The sequence below is a fragment of the Hibiscus syriacus genome, unplaced genomic scaffold, assembly GCF_006381635.1.
Source record: "Hibiscus syriacus cultivar Baekdansim isolate YM2019G1 unplaced genomic scaffold, ASM638163v2 tig00110930_pilon, whole genome shotgun sequence".
Taxonomy (NCBI): Eukaryota; Viridiplantae; Streptophyta; class Magnoliopsida; order Malvales; family Malvaceae; genus Hibiscus; species Hibiscus syriacus.
Window position 1 is genome coordinate 166,118 of NW_024062917.1, and position 17,067 is coordinate 183,184.

General features: G+C 34.6%; 1 protein-coding gene and 1 pseudogene across 1 annotated transcript; one reads left to right on the forward strand and one right to left on the reverse strand.

Moving 5' to 3' along the window:
• Positions 1-9,706: 9,706 nt before the first annotated feature.
• LOC120146546 lies at positions 9,707-12,430 on the reverse strand (annotated as a pseudogene).
• Positions 12,431-13,786: 1,356 nt separating this feature from the next.
• On the forward strand, positions 13,787-16,416 carry LOC120146566 (ubiquitin-conjugating enzyme E2 variant 1D-like). Its single transcript, XM_039160093.1, has 4 exons — positions 13,787-14,005; positions 15,249-15,388; positions 15,695-15,820; positions 15,994-16,416. Exons 1-4 carry the CDS (start codon positions 13,972-13,974, stop codon positions 16,132-16,134), a joined length of 441 nt encoding a protein of 146 aa, XP_039016024.1. The 5' UTR covers positions 13,787-13,971; the 3' UTR covers positions 16,135-16,416.
• Positions 16,417-17,067: the final 651 nt, after the last annotated feature.

The window sequence follows — 17,067 nt, forward strand, 5'->3', positions numbered from 1 at the left end:
TCTTAATCAATTGATATTGAACACTCATACTTCTGGTATACATTATACTCGAACTCAAACTCGAACTCGAGATTTCAAGAAATAATAACTATTCTTTAACCACTAAGATTGGTTGGTTTAACGATGAGTTTATATCATGGTTTAGGATTGCATCCCAAGCTTTTCCCTTGTGTCAGAACAGCCTTTAAACTGGAAACTTCTCACCAGGTGACTGACTTCACAACTCAGTCCCTGCATGGTGATTTCTTCACCCTTTCTCAGCCAAGGTCTCAAGTTCCTAGTCTGGATCATTCTTCAATATCCCGATATGTTGAAGCCATAGTTACTTTAAAAAAAAAGTATCTATTATATTTATCCATATCGATATTCAATATGTCCTTGTAATTTAGGACCGGTCAGTAAGTATTGAACAAGTCCCTGTACTGTTATGTGGATTGCCTTTTGGTTCATGTGCTTTTAAAATGAGCAAAAAGGTCCTCGTACGTTAGAGAAATAGCAAGATGGTTATTATCGCAACAGTTGGGGAAACAAAGACTGTTAATTTTATGAGACGGACTTAATTAAATGATATGGCATTAATTCAAAATCTGGCGTGACATGTTCATCCGATTCATTGTAGCTTTAAAAAAAACTCAAATTGTTGTATTTAACTGGTGAACAGGGTATGAAATTTGGCTCCTTTTAATGTTTCTTTTGTTCTCCTTTTAAAAGTATAAGGGCTAAAATGCAATATGTGTGATATGGTATAGGGACCAATGCAGTACTTTTACCGAGCCCATCCCTGCAGCTAACCTTTCTGGATTATCCAGCTAAAAACTGTATGGTAGGTACCTCATTGTTTCCTAATCTGTCCTCTTATCTACAAATTGATGCTACTATGATGCAGTCAGTCATGAATCATGATCACTTTCCCTCTTTCTTTAGTTTTAGTTTACATGAGCTGTTGACCTGTGTCAGAATCTGGCTTAGCTCGGGTTTCATGGATCAATTGCAATTTGAATCTGCAGCCTTTGGTGGATCTTCTGGTCTTTCCTTTCGTTTTGCTCTAATCCATCGCCATATATCTTTATCACACTAATGAACAATCATAAACGGCCCCTCTAACTTTCAATTCTAATGCCTATTTCATTTCAAAGTATTAGCTCTTCCTCAGCTAAACAGCAATTGAGGATGTTATTTTTTACATGTAAAAATTATATACACTTGTCAGATGAACAATTCCTTAGCTTGTTGGGTCCCAAAAATTAAAGAAATAGCATGAAGAGGAGAAAGAGCTTGAATTTATTTCGAGAACAGTCCTCTCATTCACTGATCTGTGTATGATAATTGAAGTCCAGCTGACAAGGACCACTCCCTATGGCCACGACTTTGGATCAGTGTTATGCAGATGCAGTTTGGTGGATGATAACTGAACCTTTACCCAAGATGGAAACTTTAGTAATCGATGCATTCAAACTCTTTGAAATTTATTAAGTTTAAAACTTTGGTACTTGATTCAAGGCTGCATTGAATGCAGACTCTGCAACTCTTCTACACAGATATGGAGAACAATCAACTTTAACCATGTTTCCTATATCCTACCCTGAGGCCCTATACAATGTTGGCCTTGGCATACACCAGACATTAAGCAAGGGTAACGGAGCGTTGGGCACTCGCACAAAGCGTGACGCTGCCTGCTGTAGGACCTGACGAGAGGGGCTGATGTGGCGCGCGAAATGGACCGAGGGTTGGCTGGGTTCGGTTTCTTCCAAGCACACGCACGATTTGGGGAGTTCTCAAAGGGGCACTCGGGATTTTTAGGTTCAGAAGTTAGGAGGTCGAGTGCTCGGAAAAGGGCTACTACTTGACGACTAAAGAAAGAGAGGGTGGTGGTGGATGATGGCTAAGGTGTTCATCGGGGTTGCAGCGACGGACTCTGGTGGTCGACAGCTAAGGTTGCTGATAAGGGAATCTATAGGGGTTGGCGGCAGTGTTTTGCTAAGGGAAATTTTAGGATTATCAGATTATCCCAAACTTATGAAATTTTAATTTTCACCCCTAAATTTATAAATAATTATAATTTAGTCCCCATATTTTCCTAAATTTTGCATTTTAGTCTAGATTTCAAATTAATCTTTTAAAAAATCAATTTATAATAATTCTACCCACAACTTCTAGTCCGAATTTTGGGTTGTGACAGCCTAAATCAAAATCATAATCCATATATTTGAGAAATCCTTTGAATCCAAGATAAAGGAACGACATTAGTTAGGTGGATCAACCTACCATTGATCCTATTCTGCAATACTTTCCACGAGAGATAGGGGTATTTTTATAAATATCTTAGATTGGATCCGTGTGGGTTATCTTTAAACTCGACCTCGACCCTGATCCAAACTTAATATTAATATAAAATTTATTATTGCGTGATCCAATCCTATCAAACCTCAAAGAGATAAAAAAAACGCATTAAGTTTATGATCTCTGTATACCGTAATTTAAACTTCATCTGCTCGGCCTAGCATTGAGGAAGGCACGTGCCATGTCGCTTACCACCTCAAAGAGTATGTGCCTATAATTTAACAACTATTTTGGATTAACAGCCGAATATAATGCCTAACTTCCACTCTAAACATTTTGATGCCACTGTTAACCCTTTTCTGTCTTTACCCCATGAATTAAGTAAGCAGCTCCAACTCAATCTTGAATAGGTAATGGGTATTTGGTTAATTATTACTTGTATATTGCCTAATACCAGAGTTGTAAATTAGGTATTGGGATCAGTTTTTATATTCTTGTCAATGTCGTCTTGATTATGTCGGTGATATTGAAGTTTTGGGACTCTAATTGTTTAAGTTCGACATTTATTTTAATAAATATCAAACATACATTATTATAGATTTATTTTAATTTAATTATATGTGTTTTTTATTTTTATATATAAATATAGGGTGAATATAAAATAGTATGTGTTCGGAGATTTATAGTCTTTTTGAAAATGAATGCCATTTCTTTATATATACGGTACTCGAATCTCAAACCTCAAAAGATAACAATAAATCTTTTAATCACTAAAGTCGTTTGATTCGTACTTATTATATGATTTGTTTAAATATTGTAAAGTGGTATCATTTTTCGTTTGGGTTCAAAGCCTATATATCCATTAACCAAGCTCAAACTTTAAATACCCAAACCTAATTCCTTATAGTAATAATCTGTCAAGCCCAAACCAATCAGTCTAATTTTCTCCTCAAACCTTACAAACTCAAATTTTGGATATTGGTCAAACCCCAATCTACCCTAGCCTTACCAGCTCACATTGCAAGTTTAAGCTGCCGCAACTCTCCTATTTCCCACGGTACCGAAAAATGCAATAAGTCAAAAGCTCGTTATTAGAGATATAAATGAACATAACGTTGAATAAATTATTTGTAACGTTCATAAAAATTGAGAGTGATCATCTCGCCAACTAGGCCTGTAAATGAACTGAACGTTCAGTGAACCGTTCATGAATCGTGCGACGGTAAGTTCTTTATGTGCGTTATTTATTAAATGAACAAACATGAACAAGATTTTGTGTTCGTTTAATTAATGAACGAACACGAACATATGTCTCATTCGTTCATTTACGTTTGTGAACGTTCGGTTATGTTCGTTTATGTTCGTTCATTTATGTTTAACCCAATCTTCTTAAATCAATTTTGGTGACCAATTTGTAAGTATCTTAAAATATTAATTAATCTGATATTCTGATGACCAACTCCATAATTAACCCAATCTTATTTGGAGAAAATCCAATATGTAGTCCGTGAGGCACCTCGCACCTATATTCATTTCCCCCATTTTTCCCAAACCCTAGTGTTCACTGGAGAGTGGAGACGATCGGTGAAAGCTTCAAAACAATTATATTATAGTGCAATCTGAAGTTTTGCAGGTTTGTTTTCATCTCTTTTTCTGTTTTATTTGGCTTAATAGTTGATATGTAAAGTTATTGCGGGTATCTTCATATCTAAACTCAAGAAAAATCATACTTCTTTCTAGAAATAGATGGGAAGATAAAGGTAACATCGGAAGTATATGAGTATCAGTAAAGAGAAAAATATATAGAATTTGCCAGAAAACAAAACAAAGGTTTTTATGCAATTTCTGAAAAAGAGTGTAATAGCGAAAGTAATGAGTTTTCCTGGAAGAACCCATTAATAAGTAAAAATACACTTTGACAATGAACTTTTGTTTTCATAGTTATTGTGTAACCTTAGTTGTGGAGTAGACTTTAGGTACGTTAAAATTTGAATGGCGGTTTAGCAATAATATCAGTTACGATATGTAGTATCGGAGGGATTTCAGATTTATGTTATTGCCTTGTAGTCCAATTTGTACCGTTCGAAATCTTCATGCAGTTAAATTTTCTACTCTGCCAACAGAAAGGATCATTATTAACAAATCTCACTAAAGTCTGACATTGATGTTACAAAACTTTTAGCCGGCGAATTTATTAGAATAACGTAGTGGAAAATGATTGTTCATATGTAATCATGTACCACTAAGATAAATGTTATAGCGTTAAATTAAAGTTCTGTGAATCATTTAATATCTTTAAAGATCGATCGAAATATCTGATATCTTCAAACGTTTTTATCAATGCTAATCAGCTCTTACGCTATTTATCACTATAGATTTGGTTGATTTGCATTGTCGACTATTTTTCATGAAAGAACAATAATAGGTAGGGTCTCCAGCGTTTATGTTCGTTTATGTTTGTGTTCGTTTATTTATTAAACGAACATGAACAAGCTATATTCCTAAATGAACGAACATGAACAAAAAAAATTTTGTTCGTTTATTTATTAAATGAACGGATGAACATACCTCCGTTCGTGTGCGTACGGTTCGTTTACAGGCCTATCCCCAACAATCAATTTATGGCCTTATATAAATCTCAATTACACAAATTTTAGATTTAGTTGGAGTGAAACTTAAGGTGTTACATAAAATTATGAAAATATCTAACAATTCAACACTTATTTTAGAATAAAATTTAAAATTTAATGTTGTTTTTTAAAATTTAATAATAAAAAATTTTATTTAACATATTTTAATAATATTTTAAATAATTTATCTTTTTATGATGTGGTCTCTAAATTTAGTGAGTCGTCATTTCTCTTTAATCGAGAACAAAATAGCCCTCAATGAAAAATGAAAGTATTGTTCTTTATAGATATCTCGAGTTTTTAAATAACGATATCTACAAGGTAAGTATTTGTTATCAATGAATATGTATTATCTTATAATTATCATACTATTAAAAAGACCAATACAATATGTATAAACTAAAAAAAATTATATACTAAATTTTATCGCATCTACTAGTAATGAACACTTTTTTATGCAAATAATATAATTATAAAATTTATCATTCTTTTGTTCAATTCTGAAAAATAATTTTAATTATTTTATTTTAAATTATATAAAAGTATAAAAATAAATATATTATTAAGATATTATTAATTATCATTTAAAAAAATATTTTGATTTCATAAGTAAATTGATATACGCCAACTCATTTGGTAATAGAGATGAATAAAGATTATTTGTTAGGTTGTCATTAAAGACAATTAAGGAGAAATGGTCGTTTAACAACTTTGATAATATTGATTCACTGAATGCATATCCAAATCATGGACAACGTTCATTAGTAAGAAACAAAAATAAAGTCAAACCTCTCTATTTAACCGAAAATCGATTTTTTAAAATTTAATAAATATTAAAGGATTCGGGTTATATTATTTTGAAAATTTCGAAGTGAAAATTATATCTTTACTAAATACTCATCAACATCAAAATTATATATAAAACTTATTTTGAATTTGTCACAAAAAATAAAATAAACAATGATGTAGAGTCTGAGACAATTAATAAGATCACATGGATGCTGAAAAAGATTTAAATTAGCAGGGCAATTATGGTGGAAGGGAAAATGTCATACATCCATGCAAGGTTTGTGGATAAAATTTTCTATAATTATCTTGTTTAGAAAGGAATGCGAAAAAGGTTATTGTCTAATTAGTGTCATAACTGATATGTACACCAACCATTTGTCTGTCTAGTAAGATGCAATATTAAAAATTTGAAATAATACCAATGTTCAAATTCTGACGTTGTGAATGAATAAATTAAATTTAAACGATCATTTTCATAAAGGATCTATGTAGTACTCGAACCAGATTAGTTGAATAAAATGGACATGGACTTTTCACTTGATCCCATTAGCTGAAGCAAGGGATTATCCTGGAAGTAAAGTCCAAGGTTAGATATAGAGATAATGGAGATTGTAGGTAAAATGTTGAGGCATTAATATAATGGAATATGGGGTGTTGTTCATCTTTAATTGTAGGAGTTGGCATGAAAATTACAATCTGTTTTATTGGGTTGCCATTCAATTTGTTGGTGTTTGATATTAAATTCTTAGGTGGCCTTTTGTGTTGGTTTCTTAAAAATCCTGAGGTGTTAGCCATAAAAGCTGTTGAGGCTTTCTTTCTCCCTGTTGTATTTTACGCTGCACTCTCTCAAATCTTAAACGCCATGCAATGAATGAAGCGTTTCTCCTTCTCTGCAGATTTGTTGAATTGCAATAAAAAAGTTACTGCCATTTTCACCTCCTGCATACTTGTTGGGATTTTCTCTAGCCATTAATACATCAATTTACACTCTTCTTCTACCAATCCTTCAATTCCATTTCCTCCTTTTAACACCATGATTTAATTAAGCTTTTAATTAGCACCCACTTCTTCTCTCCCTTTATATATTTTGCTCTTTCTGCTTCAATCCCCTCACCACTCTCCCTTACCTTCCCTTGTTTTGATTCTTCAACAACAAGCGTTTGTTTTCGGGGTTTATTGACCTTTAAGGTAACCCGTGTTTCAATACAGTTCAACTGTTTGATGTCGTCTATTTGTTTTTATCTTTTTTGGTTGGTGTTCTAACATGTTTCCATCCAGGTTTAACATTATACGTGGAAAGAAGGAAGATGAGTCGCAGAAATGGACCCAAGGTTGACTTGAAGCTGAACCTATCTCCACCGACAGTTAATCCGAGAGTGGAATCGCCAATCCGATCGGCAACCATGTCACCGACATCTCCGCCGAGCTCATGCGTGTCGTCAGAGATGAACCAGGACGTTGATACCAGTGACGTCAGATACTCGAGTAGCCCTGAGGCGACATCCATGGTGCTGGTGGGGTGCCCGAGGTGCTTCATGTACGTTATGCTTTCGGAGGATGACCCTAAGTGCCCCAAGTGCAAGAGCGCCGTTTTGCTTGATTTCCTCCATGATACCGCCACCACAACCACCACCAAGACCAGGAAGGGCTGAGTAGGAACTAGGAATCCCCTCCCTCCCCCCTCTTTTTCCTCCTCGGCCTTTTTTGCGGGGTGGGGAGTTTTCCTAATCATATAACATAGATATGGGCGTTTATGGTTAGTGGGTGTCTTAGTTTAGGTCTGGTTTTTTAAGGTTTCTTCCTTCTTTAGCAGATGACTATGTAAACTGGTTTAACTGCCCTAATTTTCTGTTTCACATATTCTATATTGTTCGGCAAAATAATGCGTGTGCTTTGTGACTTTATATCGTACAAGTTGGTGATGGGGCAGTGACGCCATGCTAAGCTTAACTGAGTGAAAACGAGTGATGGGTAAAATTTTTACTTGAATCCCCTGAAAAGATGGGTAAAAATCCTAGATTTTCTTTTACTGGGGGGGGATTATACTAGTGGTGTTTTTGCTTGACTTTTGGCCCACAAGGTCATGATTGGCAGGAATCAATCATCCAACCAAGTTGTGAATTTGCAGAATGAGATGGCGACGAAGCCGTCTTTATTTATTTCTAGTTTTTACTGCACAAAATTCACGTATACAAGTTCAAATAAGTCAAACATTAAGCTTGGAGGTCAAACTAACTACATGCTGCCCCTCGGGACCAGGGGGAGCCTGGTGCTGCCGATTGCAAATCCAATGGGGGCAGGGTAAAATTGTCTGCAAAAGTTAACCATTTAAAAACATCACATCGTATCCATAGATATCATCAGAATGATGTAAAGGCGGCAAAGAAACACGAAAAGGGCATTTAGGTAAAGAAAGGGGAGTGGTTCCAGCATTGAAAAAGAAAATAGAAGGTGAACCTTATTAGATTGAAATGCCATTAAAACACATAAATGCAGGAGTAATTGAGACAGTTGAGACTATAATGAAAGGGTGAAGGGGGGAGATATTACGTCAGATGATAAAATACAAATTAAGTTCCTCAACAGTTGTCAATAACCATTTTTCATTTTCATCACTCACTAAATGCCACCTTTCTGGTGACATTGTCTATTTTGGTAACCCTTCCTCTACTTCTTTCTCCATTTTTCTTTTCACTCTTCAACCCTCTTGAATGAATCTTGTACTACTAGCATAGGGACTATAAAACTAGACATCATTTCGTTACGTAATCATAATTTCAGTCACAGAAAAATAATAATAATGGTGAAGAGAGCATCAGAAATAATTTCAATTTCTCAAAATAATTTGTAATCATAATTTCAGTCACAGAAAAATAATAATAATGAAGAGAGTATCAGAAATAATTTCAAATTCTCAAAATAATCTTAGGGGGGAAATTGCGGCATAGGAGCTTATAAATGGGCAGGATATCACCAATTAGCAGGGATGCACATGTTCCATGCCTCTATGTTATTTGGGGTATTAGGATCATATCTTTATACTATGGTCTGCTAGTTTGATACTAGATTTTTTGAAAGACAACTGAGAATGCGTTTGATTTTCAGATATGATTTTCACTTTGTATGGAAATCTGTTTCTCTTTAATCACAAATATACTAGATTTTTAGATATGAGCGACAACTTTTGACCGTCAATGTTCCAAGGAGCCATGGACTGATTAAAAACATGCCGAGAAAACCCGACACTAGTTTGCAACTCGATTCAATGAACTCATATGATTAATGTCTACTAGAGTTTATTTTGATTCATAAAGTAACTGAAAAGCATTCAATATATTCTGCAAATGATTCAGGAACAAGCCATGTACATCACTTTGACTTCAAAAACCAGCTGCATGTCCGAATCAATCGATGAAACGAGTCAGTCTGGTACCTGTTCAGCTTGTCTTCGGATTATAGACTGTTCTGATGGTTAGTCTTTACAATTACATAAGTTTTGTTTTGTTGTAAGCATTACCATACAGAGTCAAACTAAACAAACACAAAAGCTGGCAAACTAATGGAAACAATATATATATATATATATATATATATATATATATATATATTCCACTTTTCTCCTCTAGTTTTTCCATCTTTCTAATTTTCTTCCCATCCGACAAGCAAGGCCTAAACGTCTCACTTCAATAAACTAAGCTAGACAAGTAAGGAACCAAACCAACCATCTTCAAACCTGCTGCTAACTGTCCTTCTGCCGAGCACAATACTGAGTCATGTCCGACAGGGAAATTTCCATATGCATGCAAGCACTCTGCACTACAGAATGCATAAATTATGGAAATTTTAAACAGAAACTTCCATAAATTTACAAGCATTTGTCACTAAAATTAGAAACATATTCATTGTAACATGCTTTGTGAAAGTTTAATTGAAGTGACAACATATTATACAGAAAAAAAAACTGAAACAGAACAAATTTTAATACTTCTGAGGGAAACTATTAAATATGAAACAATCAAGTAAGAAGATTCAATAATGAGCTTGAGAACTAAAGCGCATTGTAATATTGGCATGAGGAGCTGAGAAGCTTTACATAATTGCCACAACAAGAGAAGCATTGATAGTTATTACATAAAATATGTATAATACTAATACTTACCCCAATCATATTACTAAAACTATTTATAGAAAAGAAAATGCAGGATATCATTTTGATTCTAGTAGTACACAGTACGCATACTTTGTGGAAGTTTACCTGTTAGATCTTAATATTGTAAAATCCCAAAACCATATAGCAAAGTAGGGCCAAAATGCTGAGGCTCTCCAAACTCTGAAGATATAAAATATGCAGTTACAGACTTTACAAAATTTCTCAGAGGTGCTTCAGTTCTCCCCATCCACTACTGCTTCTGATATACTTATCAACAATACCAAATTCTTTATTTTGTTCAACTCGCCTGGCATAGTTCTCGGTTGAAATAGGACCTTTCTTCAACCTCCTATAATAGATTATCTCCCAAGGCCACAAGCTAGCAGCACCAAAGTAAGCTTCTGCAGATAGATGCCTTTCATTTTCTTCTTGAGTTTCTAGGCCATAATGCTTAATGACAATACACAATTCCTCTGGCGATATGGTTGTAGAACCCACAGAGGTAAGCTCTGAATCAGTCTCTAAAGGTTGTACTGTCACATCCTTTGTTGTCATTGCATCAACAGCTTGACTGCCCTTTATCTCTCTTAAGTTCTCTGGAGATAAACGCTCATCAGCAAGTGCACTTTTCTCAGAAAGTGGTGTGCTTGGATTTTTAACTCGAGGCACTGACCTGGGTGTCATATGATTATCACTATTACTTCCCTGCATAGCTTGGTCTTTTTCCACTTCACTTTCTACTTTGGCAGATGAACCAGCATTTTTAATAGTAACCGGACCCACATTATTTTCAAAATTTGCATTCTCCAACTGAACATCACCTCCAACCATAATTTCCTTGGATTCAGGTGCGTTACCCGCATCCAAAGAGCCTTTCAAATTAAATTGCCCCTTGTCCAACATTGATTCTAGAGGCCTACCAAATGATACAGGTAAAGAGTAGGATGTTGGAGAGCTCAACCTTGAGCTAGATTTAAAACTTCTGGCTCTAGAACAATGTGATATTGAACTCAACCTTAGATTTTTAGATGATGAGCGTGCTCTGGATGATATGGATCTTGATCTAGACTGTGAAATTGACCTTGGCATATGCCTTATGGATTTAGATTTTGAGCGTGATCTGGATGCACCGTGATCAGGATGAAGTGGAGAAGAAATTGGCCTTGCTTTCTTTGCATTATGTCTTTGAGGAGTTTCAAATCTTCTCCTACTTCGCTTCTTTCCTTCATGGTCCTTCTCCCAAGCCCTGACTGTTTCCTTTCCAATAAAGGAGCTTCCATTCTCTATCAGTCTCCCACTCTTTCCTGAACCAGATGCTTTTCCGGTATCCTCAAATTGATTTGTTCTTTGGAAATCCTTGTCTAGCAGCAACTTTGACCGAGAACTGGATCCGAAACTTGCTAGGGCAGCTTTTTCCTACACCTCCTCTACCATTGTCATTGTCATACCTGAGGTCAAACCTGGAGAAACATCTTCCTGAAGTAATTTCATGGGGACAGTTATGCTTTTTGTGACCCAAGGCACCGCAGCTGTAACAAGCTTGCTGCACTTTTGAATCCTTGGGATGGTTCAGAGTTTCTTCCCCTATCAGCTCTGTCACTATTTTCTCTGGCGGGCTTTGTTCAGCAGGAGAACCACTGGAATACACAATTCGATGATTTTCAGCGTCAGCTTTCCTGTCATAATCTACATAGCGGTCAAATTCCATTTCATGCTCAATGTCATTACCATTAGAATGATCATGGCGTTGCCCATCCCACCTATCATCCATCTGGTTAGATTCATCCTGACCACTTTCATTCAGCGAATCTTCCCTATAGTTGTGATTTTCTTCCCTTATAAATTGCACCATACCATGACTCTCTGGTTGTTCAATACTAGTCTTTATAATCTAGCTGAACATTTACATCAAAATTTCTACTACCAACATATCCACCTCTAGCTGGACTCCTCTTTCTACGTGGGTTGCGATCATAGGTCTGATCAGCCCTATAATTTTTTTTGAAAGGTCTAGGCTGTTTATTTGACCATGTGAGAGTTAATGGCTTCCCACAGATATTTCTTCCTTGAAGCGCTCTCAAAGCCTTTTGTGCATTTGGAGGGTAGTCATACACAACAAATCCATATCCATCTTTCAGCTTCACATTGCATCTTCCAAACCTTTTGAAAACATGCTCAAGTTCATCCCTATGAGTGCGAGACGATAGATGACCGATATACAAAGACATCTGTATCAAAATTATAAAGAGAGAGCGATAGGGAAAGGGAAGAATAATTATTCGGTTAAAAGAAAGAAAATCAATTTAGATGCACATTACAAGCTTAAATGATGCAGTATTCTGCACCTTACATTGGTTTTGAACAGTCACAGGTATAAATGACACATCAATGTTAACGCACAAAGCACTACTCAAATGAGTAGAAAGGAGATGTTTGCTATACTGCCTTAATGAATAAGTGCTAAACATCATTCAAATACTTGCACGGCCAACAATAATAGTGATAAATGACATAGTTATCCGAAAGTTCAACAACTACAAGCACTCCTTAGTTAAGCATCATAAAACCAAAGCATAAAAACAAAAATCTGTTCATCTAATCTACTGCACAACTAGAGGTAAGGGAACCGTGACAAATGTATCACTTAAGTAAGAGAACATACAAAAATTCCATTGCACAAACCTGAAAGGGTATAGTTGAAAATGACAAGTTATTCAAAAATGTAGTAGTTTTACGTGTTTGGTTGGATTTCGGAAAGGTGACCTTTTAACAGCTACAAATACGAAGTTTTTGTTAGTTCTTCCTAGACACACTCAATATTTAACAGCAGGGAAGAAACCTGAAAATAAGAATTTAATCACCCTAAAGATGAAAAGAAAAACACCCATAAAAAATAAACTGCAGTTACATTAACTTGAGCCAAGCATTTAGACAAAAAAAATACAAAATAAAAAAGAAGAAAAGGTCCATATTTCGTATAGGCACTTCACCGAACATCTAATACGCAAAAACAATTGCATCAGAGAAACAATGAAAAACCCAAAACAGTGAAGAAGAAGAAGAACACTTGAAAAGGAAATGCAATAATACCGGGCAACAGAAGCGGAAAATAGCGGAGACAAACAGTGTTTTAGATGAAAATCTGTCTTTCCCTTTCTTTGTTGGAAGGCAGTGGTGTGAATATGGTATTAAAGTCTTTGAGTGGACTTTACGTACTCTGGGCCGAACAGTATCCTTGGGCCTTCCGGTACATGGTGGGTGGTAAATAAACAGAATTTTCGAAGAGTTACCAGTGAATTATTCTTATATTATTTTTAATTAATAATATTTGTTAATTTTATTGAATACAACAAGTTTATGAAAAACATAGTATATTAATTATATTATATTCACATTGGCCCTTTTTTTTAGTATTTTAGTCCCCAACCATCTCTTTACCATCACTTGGTTCATGCAATTAGGAATAACAATCACTATTTAAGTTCAAGCCTTAATAGTAATATTATTAAGAATAACAATTACAAACTTTAAATATGAATTATAAAATATATTTTTAAATATCATAAAAAGTAAGACATTAATTTTTATATATAAATTTAATAAAAATAATTTTATATAAATATATAGTAATTTAAATATACTATTTATATCTATTTTACTATTTGTGTCTAAAATTAATAATTGTCGCAATTTACAATATTATTATCAAAGTTAAAATTTAAACCTTTTATTAAAAGTACAATATACATTATCATTATTCCATAAAATATATTATAATATGTATAAAAAAATCAAAGAGAATATTAGGCACAATTCTACAGCTCCATTGTTTCCTCATTTCCGTTGATGGGTTTTGATCGAAAAAAAGTTTTCTCTAATCACTATAATATATTTATTTTACCATAATATTTTTTGTATAATCGATATTAATAATGGGAAAATAATAATAAGAGGAAACGAAGATGTCCTCTTTATTCTCCGCATACCACAGCTTGGCCCTCCGCCATTCCTTCACCAGATTATTGACTCTGACCCCCATCTCTCTCTAGATATCTTTCCCTCTTTCTATTTTCCGTCAGATCTCTCCAAACCCATTTATCAAAATCCTCCAGTTAACCACCAATGACGCTTGGCTCAGGGGGATCGAGTGTCGTGGGTTCGTTCTTCGATCCCCTGTCCCTTTTTCTCTTTATTTTTTATACCCTCTTGCTTATTCACCCGATCTTGCGTTTTTATTGATATTTTGTAGGAATATTCATGGGTTTTATTGGTTTTGTTGTTTCATCGTTTCTTTCCTGTATAATCGGTTATTATTTGTGGGATTGGTCATATTATTTGGACTCGTGATAAGAAATTGAAAGGGGTTTCCTCTAATTTTCGATTGTTATTGATTTAAAGCTTTGTGTAGCTGTTAATTTTTGCTTTCGTTTTCGGGCTGGTTGCATTATTGTTATATTCGACGTAAAGTGTGTGCTTTTTTGTCAAGTTTGAGTATTTAATTAGCAATTCAAAGTATTTTGTTGTGGCTGTTTATCTCACAATATTTTAGGTTCCTGATGAATGTTTGTTGTGGTTTATTAATAATTAGTATTAAAATATTAAGATTTTTTTGGCTTCCTATATGAAAATTTTGTATGAGTGGTCCACCGGTTGTTTGAACTTTGAATGTGCTTTTCATGTAAAATCTTGAATTAGAGAACCTGGAAATTGCGTTGTGTGTCTTTTTATCTCTTAAAAGCACATGATATTGGCCTTGATAATGTTAAAGTTCTTTTGGTGTAGAAGCATTGCTGCTTTTGGCTTCTAGAGTTGTAATCTGTAGCTTATATGAATCGTTATGATATTGGAGGACTGAACGTATCGATTTATTGGTAGCTTTCCATAACTAATCATTTGTCAGTAGCTGTGCCTTTCGGGAGTCCTTTACACTAGTATATTAGGGACAAGTCATTCTTGTCATTGTTGAGCTCGCTTCATTTCCTTTTGTATGCCACCCGGACCTTCAAACTTCAATGGGGGTTTAGTCTGAACATTGAACTACTGGAGAATGTAATAAAGGGGGACTAGAGTTTTTTCCCCCTTAAATATGTTCACTGCTAATTGTCTTTGCCATCGCATTGCAAGGAATTTCTGTTACTATTTCACGATAAGTGGAACCTTGTGCTGATATGATATTGCTATACAAGAAGCATAGGGAGCTGCCTCATCCATGCTTGTGCAATCTAATTGTACTTTACATTATTCAGATTGAAAGGGTTTTATGGCTTTCAAGTTAATTACCTTTCTCAACCTTCTCTGGAAACAGGAATTATTTAGCATTAATCCCAATACTAAGACTTCTTATGTTATTAGTGCAAAGGATCATGGGTTTTATTGATTATTACAAGTTCTTTTTGCAGTGCCTCGGAACTTCAGATTGCTGGAGGAGCTTGAGCGTGGAGAAAAAGGTATTGGAGATGGTTCTGTAAGCTATGGAATGGATGATGGAGATGATATTTACATGCGCTCTTGGACTGGCACCATAATTGGTCCTCACAATGTAATTGCTTTTTTTCAGTCAGCGTATTATATGTTATGGCGTAGTTCCTAAGTTGAAACTTTATGTTTGTGTTGACAATCATATATGAATCTTCTGAGTTCAAAAGCATCAAGTATCTTACTGTCACTCAGTAATTCTTTTCATGTAGTTCTTTTTACAAATAATTAGCATTCTCATAATGTGCTTGCTTTTGGAATTGCCTTACTCTCCTTGATTTTGATGTGAACAACAGGTGTTTCTGGGTATTTTTGAAAACCATCATTTTGTACATGCAATTGTGGTGATTTTTATTTTTCATGTTCTCAGACTGTACATGAAGGTCGAATCTATCAGCTGAAGTTGTTCTGTGATAAAGATTATCCAGAGAAGCCTCCAACTGTCCGTTTTCATTCGAGGATCAACATGACTTGTGTTAACCATGAAACTGGAATGGTATACCAATAATATTAACATTTGTTTGATCCAATAATCAGTTAATTTATGACGCTTTTCATTGATTAGCCATTTCAACTATCAGGTGCATTATGATTCATGCAACTCTATTTTGTTATATTGTTATGTGTGATGACTAGTGACATGGATTTGATTGTATCCAATGGCAACAGGTGGAACCAAAGAAGTTCGGACTTCTTGCAAATTGGCAAAGGGAGTATACCATGGAGGATATACTGACACAGCTGAAGAAGGAAATGGCAGCCCCCTATAACCGGAAGCTGGTACAACCTCCCGAGGGTACCTACTTCTAGCTTGCAAGGCCATAAATATATATTTATATAGATATGCTGGATCTAACTGGATTCGCGGTATGCAATTATATAGTTTGTACTGTTTGTTGATCCTGTTTAAGGTAAAGAACATACAACTGGGGAATCCCTGTCCCAATTACTTTTCCTTGTCCCCATTTTCGTTATCCTATTTTGTCAAACTATGTTGAAGGGATGCTGTTTGATTAATGGGATTTTATCCGTGTGTCCAACTTTTTACTTTATATGTCAATTGCATAAAATACTTTAGCTTTGGACACACTATATTAATGTTGCATCATCTCTTGTTGTGTTATTTCGTTACAGTTAATAAATTGAATTATATAGTTTAAAATGCACATATATATTTCTTAATTATATAAACCAGGAAGCTGAAGCATTGTCTTTTTCTTTCCCAATTTCGAGAACCATTAGAACACAGAACAAGGATCCTTTAAATAAAACATTGGCAGAAGGATCGTGTTAAAAAATAATATATAAATCATATTTGCTAGAAATTAAAGTAAATCCTACCATAGATGCCTGAAATCCAGTAATAGGTGATAACTTAATGATGCAAGGAGAAATTAAAGATCTCATAAATGCAATCTTTTGTAAGCAAAAATATTCAGAAGGGGGAATGATACGTGGAATTGTCTTACAACACCCTTTTGGCAAGGCAAAAATGTGCTATGTAGATTGCGTTTTTCAAAAGACAAATCTTTATTGATGTGGCATAAATTATAGGTAGACTTTTCAATATAATAATGGGCTAAAAATATTAAAATTGATTGAATAAATTTTATTTAAAAATAAGAAATACATACAACACATGTTAAAACCACACATTTGCATGAACATGAATTGGACAGTAAGAAAGGCGACAGCACAATCGTATATGTTATCTTCAATTATCCAATGAAATGTATGTTTAAA